Source organism: Austrofundulus limnaeus, unplaced genomic scaffold (genome assembly GCF_001266775.1).
Source record: "Austrofundulus limnaeus strain Quisiro unplaced genomic scaffold, Austrofundulus_limnaeus-1.0 Scaffold5, whole genome shotgun sequence".
NCBI lineage: Eukaryota > Metazoa > Chordata > Actinopteri > Cyprinodontiformes > Rivulidae > Austrofundulus > Austrofundulus limnaeus.
The window spans coordinates 4676911-4683059 of record NW_013952407.1 but is presented as its reverse complement, the minus strand read 5'-3'; the positions used below and the strand labels follow the sequence as shown (position 1 = coordinate 4683059).

Here is a 6149-nt window from a genome sequence, read left to right as displayed (position 1 = left end):
GTTTGGACATGGAACTGCACCCAGCATCATTGCTCTTGGCTGGGCAAAGGACAGATGAGTGACAGGACAGGGGCACTTCAGGGGGCCAATCAAACTTCAAAAGTGGCCAATGCCCCTGTGTCCCCACCCCTAGAACCACCCCTGCCCAGCTCATATGGGTTCTTCAGCCATCCTTACTCACTAAAACCAAATTACAGTTTGGTGGTAGACACCACAGAGCTCCAGTGGCACAATTGGTCAGTGCGTGGTACTTATATGACAGTGACTTGTGAAGCAATGCCGAGGTTGTGAGTTCAAGTCTCACCTGGAGCATTTCCTTTAATGTCCTACAAAATACTGAATTACTTTATGGATATGATTTATTGGCTGTGTCTCAATCTGCAGCTGATCTAGGCCCAAGTGTGCATTTGTCGGCTGTGGGTGCCTGATCATGTAGCAGACCCTGAAAACGTCTCCTGCATCTATGTATCTACCACTTGCAGACAATATCCCAGCATTCATTGCACTGTCAGAAAAACTAAATGAACATGGCTGATTTTTTTTCCTGGTGGAGTTTAGTTTTCTTTTATGGTAGAGCTTAAAATCATTTCACAGACCAAAGTATTTGCTTCAAAATGACAGTTAAGCAATTTAGCTAATGAAGTGTAGCCTATGCTGCGACGAGATGTTAAATCAAATGCAATTGCAAGCAAAGATACTGAGGTAAACCCAAATTATTGTTTTGTTTTTAGTTACGTCTCATTTCACAGCCGTTTATGCATCTCTGGTGGTCTATGGCCCATGTAGGGAGTGACAACATGGGCCAAGATCTACATTGGCTGCAACCCCTGAACTCAGACATAGCCATAGTTTTATTTAATTTATTGATACTCAGAAAATTATAAAATGAGACAATTCAAAACAAAAAAAGACCATAAAACCCTCCTGCTGCCCTTGGGTCAAAATGACTCACAAGGCCCCAAACTGAGGCTTTAGATCTCCCTTGATTTCAGGAATTTTACCTGTATTTCACTGTCAAATACATTTCTCCAAATGCAGGACTGAACGTAAAAGATTAAGAAATAAATATGTGGAAAAGATCAAATTTTGCAGGTAAGTTTCGATACATATCTATCTTCAAAGTAGAGTTCATATTCAGATGTTTGCACAAAACTAGAGAATAAGTTATACTTAGCACAAAAAGGAACAACATTTGTGTTTGGTAGATTATTTCTTTGTTAAAACAATGCTTATAAATCATATATAGGACACCTGATTGGCAGCACCTGGGGTACCAGAAGCCAATAGCGGAACAAATCAGAGCCGGGCTTGGGCCGGGTAAATGACCCCAAATATGTTCCCAAATAATAAAGCTCATGATAATGCCATTTTATATATATAAATATATACAGCTCCATATGACTGTGTTGATAGCGAACACACACTAAGGTTGCTGAAAAACATACTTGAAGGAGTGGAGTACATTCATTCCAGAGGCATCATGCACAGAGACCTGAAGGTAACATTCATTTTATTATTTCAGCCTAAGCTTGAGGTGTAGCTTCACACTGACTGTCATGCACAAAASAGATGTCCTCAACCTCCCAGCGATTGAAGACAAACTCAAAGAGACTTTCAGGCAAGACTTTGCTTAAGTCCTCTTTCCTTTCACCGACGTATTTCAGGTAAATGTTACTCTTGCAAATGTGCTGAAGTGTTCTCGGCTGTCGCATTAGTTTTAAAAGTTGGTCTCGTTTATGGTTGAGTCAAGGTTGAAGGTAAGCAGCCGTTCTGGTTGTAGAGCGTGAGCGGGGAGGTCAGGCTGAGGAGTTTGATCAGCAGCATGTGATTCTTCACATTTGGTTTGTGYCTCAGGAACAGGAACAGGCAGCTCTCCCCAGCTTGGCTCTMCTTGTTGACGTCGGCCCCGTGTGTCAGCAGCAGATCCACCAGCTCCTCTTTAGCCATGCTGCACGCCTGGTGCAGAGGAGATAGTCCAGCCTTGTTCACCAAGTCCGGCTTTGCTCCGTGCTGAAGGAGCTCAGAGATGCAGCAAACATCATCCTGGGAACTTTTACAGGTCTTCGTTGCCATCGCCACWATAGCCAGGTGCAGAGGAGCGTTCCCAGACTGTTGCATCTTCTGAAAAAAAAAAAGAAAAACAAGAACTTTATATTGTTTTTCTACACATAAAAAGCTAAATATTCATTAAAATCCTCCAGATAAATGTATTCACTTGACTTTATTAAAATTGCAAGGCAGACCTTGTTGATATCTGCTCCCAGTTTAATCAAGCTGTGTTATAGTTTTAGGTCAAGTTTTAGTTTTATTTTTGTTTTCATCTCATGTCATGTGTTTTTAGAAGCTCTTGTCTTTAGCCTTGTCACAGCCCTGCTCCCCCTCCCTTCACAGATCCTCAGTTAATCAGCTCATACAACTCACCTGTGTCCCTCTGTATTTAAGCCAGCCGTTTCCCTCAACACTCTGCCAGTTTATCATCAGCCAGTCTTTGATTCACCAACACTCTTGTCCCATGTGTCCCATGTAAGGAGACACTGACAAGGCAGACAGCTCACTGACTCTCTTGCTGATGTTAGCACTAACAGCAGTGCTGTTTTCTGTGACTGGAACTTGAGTGAAAACTGATCCAAAGGCTTGAAAGGCGCTTTAGTCAGGACGCATAACACCAGTATTAAAACACACTGTGATACGAATGTGCACGTTACAGGTCTGTGCCTGTGCACGCCCTACAGAAAACGTTTCACCAACGGGTGATAAAGAACCGTCCTTTCACCGAAACCCTTGTGACAGAAGGAAATCGCTGCAGCATTTGTCTTAACGGTGCTGAAGGCTAAGCCCCTGTCCATAAATATCTGTAGGAAGGACAAAATGCAGGACAAGGAACATGAGACTGGGTCTGCATCCTTCTCCACCAGCGCTGGAAGAATTACCACTTGGCTGTGTAGGATGAAAACCATGGATGCTGTGCGCGCATCCTGGATGGTGCGTGTTATGGACTAATTATTTTTATCTGTTTTACCTTGACGCTGTCCAGTACTCATATCTTATGATGACTAGTTTAGGCTGTTTTAATCTGTTGCCCTAGACTTCAAGACTCCAGCAATGCATGACCTCTCTTATTTTGATAAGGTAGTTCCTGGGCTGAGAGCCCTGTTATTGGTTAGGTGGTTACAGTTGTCGAACTGTGATTGGTTGTAAACGTGTTACAGGATGTTATATTATCGGCTGCTCTGTGCTGATGCGGCAGCCACAACTTGACAGACTTCTCTGATTGACTTCTGCTCTGTTGTTGTTCAGATTAAATCATTTGACGACCATACCCGCAGACTTTATGTGCATTTATTTCAACGTGTTTCTGCATTCTTGGTAAATCTTGCCACCACAGTGCGCACCACATCAGCAAACAAACCAAGGTTTGCTAAGTGTTCCCTGCTCAACGGCCAGGTCCACAGGGGCTGGCCCAATATTGGGAAGCATAACACAAAACACACACAAGACACAGATTCTCACAGTTCTGATGGTAAATGCTGGCAACTGTGCACAAGGCTGCGTCCCTCCAGCTGGATGTTTTGGCCTCTACTCCATTCTCAAATGCCCTTAGAAAAAAATTTTTTGAACAGGGTCTCCATCAAAAACATGGARGTTTCTTGGTGTTGACTTGGAGTTGCCCTTTTCATAACAATATGGCAGGCCGTTTTAACATAAAATCCATTTCGTATGACTATCTGTAATTACATTCTAGATATCTAAAAATGAGTTTTGACTAGGAATAAATACATTTTGGCTATCCGGAATGTTATTTAAGATATCTGTATCAACATTCTGACTAGTCATAATTCCAATTCAAGATATCTTAAAAAGAATTTTGACTAATCAAAATGTAATTCAAGTTATCTAATATGATGTCATTGGATTCATCTTTTGAAGGTTCAAACATCCGTAATTGCAATTCCAGATATCTCAAATGTAATTATGACTAGTCAAAGTGACGTTTTTAGATATCTGAAATAAGAAATTGCTCGCAAGCCCCCATGCTGCCACTTAGTTGTCCAAACAGTTGCCTGCAGAATTGTGTGAAACTGCAATGGATAAAAATTAACTGTTTTTAATTCATGTTGAGCACAAGCTACAGATATATAAATTGTTAAATTTATATCTCAATATCTCAATTGTGATATTTTATATCACAATTTGAGATTAAATTGTGTTAAAAACAGAATTTCAGCTGGACTGACTTCTGACACTGCAGACCACCTAATAGCACATTAAAGTAAGGCTAGTGACTTAGTACGACTACTTGTAAATCATAGCTACATGCAGGCTAGATAGCTCATGGCGTGCACATGTTATTCATATTTCGTATTCATATTTTATCAAATAAGACTGTTGTAACCGATGTGTAGTCAGATGACTTTTGTTGTTGTGGGTCTACTTCCTGTGTTGCTCCCAAACTCTCCAACTTTCTTCAAAAGCCTGGACCTCAGTTCACTTCCTGGTGTGTCTCCACTGGTCTGTTGGGCGTTTCCCAAACAAATTGATGCACACCTTCAAATCTGCATTTCCAAACCTGATTAGTGAGTCTGTTGTCATTTAGTAGCAACATTGTTTCATGTCTAAAACAACCATTGATTTCTCACTGAAGTATTGTTTTTATCAGAATTTGCTGGCGCTGCTAATTCAGAACTCCATTGGGATTCTGCCATTAATAGCCACTGGGCCACACACAGAGGTCAAATACTCCTTACTCCATTGAAAAGGTAAAACAATAACCTTTGGTTATATAATGGAAGCTGAATTGTGAACAAAGACCTGATATATGCACCCAACTGTTATTTGGTGCATTAGTTATATACTGTGTGTATTCTCACACTTTTCCATTTAATGCTAAAATGGCAATGAAGTTGTGTATGCCGATAAATTTATTGAGAATGTAGCTACATTTTGTTTGACATTTAATATTGCACAATATCTTTATTTTTTTCCTCTGCTTGAGTATTTTGAAAGACTTGATGCTGAATTATTTTATTTTTGATAATTGATTATTAAGACGTTTGGAAAGTGCACTTTAAATTGATAGACTTGAAATATGTTCTGAAATACATTTTTGTGGTTGACCATACTTAAGTGATGGTTGAGTAACATGGTTACTTAATTGCTGGAACTTCTTAAAATTATTAGAAATTTAACCATTGCTGCTAATTGTTTTTTATATTTGATATGCATACACCAATGCATGAATTTAAAATGTATATGTACATGTATATATAAATCCATTTACATTTTCCTTTATGTATATGTAAAAGACAGTTGGTTATTCTATCTTTTGGGTGAAATGTTTAATGTGTATTTATGGCCTTTTAGGTTGGGTTTTTATTTTGTTTTGGACTAAAATCTTCAGAAAGATTTAAAGATGGCGAGCTAAAACTATGGACTTCGATGATGGACTTTGAAATGAGTCTTCTGTGACTAAATTATTTTGTGTTCTTTATTATTGTATTCTCGTTTGTGTATTCATTTGTTGTTGTTAAAATCACTTTAAATACAAACCAAAACTAAAATCATTGTTTCCAGTCTTCATTCACACCTTAGGCTCTTTTAAAGAATATTCTTCTGATGCTGCTTTTGTAGTCGCAGTCACAACAACTTAGCCTGTATTTATTACATGTTACACTGTGTTGCTGGCTTATTGGATGATTCTCTCTTTAGGGAGCACCAGAGAAAGCAACAATGTCCATATTTTGGGCATTAACTAGTGCAGCTTGAAAACAGATCACGATTATCATTTTCTAAGTAATAGTGAGCAATAGTTTTGGTTATTTGTCCGTTTATAATATTTTGTCATTGTAGCTATTTGGCAATCAACAAAATAAAACTGAAGCATCTGTCACTAATTGGATCAGCAATTGACACAGCTGCAACCATTTGAGTCCTCCTGGTGGTTTTACTATTTAAGGCGGGTCCAGTGAGCAGGTCATCGCTGATACATCGCTTCCTATGGGTAATGATCCTCAGCCTCCAGTCTTATACTTGTGATCCTGAAACTACTAACCTTGTGTTTTTTGTGAACTCTGTGCTCAGTGAAACTTGCCTGAAGATTCTCAGGACTCTTGGACCTGTTTTACCACCTGCCTCTATCAACATCACTCACC

At 39.4% G+C, this 6149-nt stretch overlaps 1 protein-coding gene and 1 non-coding gene across 3 annotated transcripts; one reads left to right on the top strand and one right to left on the bottom strand.

The window, feature by feature from the left end:
- Window positions 1–218: 218 nt before the first annotated feature.
- On the top strand, window positions 219–312 carry trnai-uau (transfer RNA isoleucine (anticodon UAU)). The gene is made up of 2 exons: window positions 219–256; window positions 277–312. It is a non-coding gene; the product is annotated as a tRNA-Ile (tRNA).
- Window positions 313–1388: 1076 nt separating this feature from the next.
- LOC106532256 (ankyrin repeat domain-containing protein 61) lies at window positions 1389–2415 on the bottom strand. 2 transcript variants are annotated; one of them, XM_014028281.1, is made up of 2 exons: window positions 2221–2415; window positions 1389–2121 (listed from the first exon to the last, which is right to left on the bottom strand). In XM_014028281.1, exon 2 carries the CDS (start codon window positions 2116–2118, stop codon window positions 1735–1737), a length of 384 nt encoding a protein of 127 aa, XP_013883735.1. In that variant the 5' UTR covers window positions 2119–2121; window positions 2221–2415; the 3' UTR covers window positions 1389–1734. The 2 variants fall into 2 exon arrangements, with proteins under 2 accessions (XP_013883735.1, XP_013883741.1); XM_014028287.1 differs by having other exon boundaries at window positions 2244–2415.
- Between the last annotated feature and the right edge of the window lie 3734 nt (window positions 2416–6149).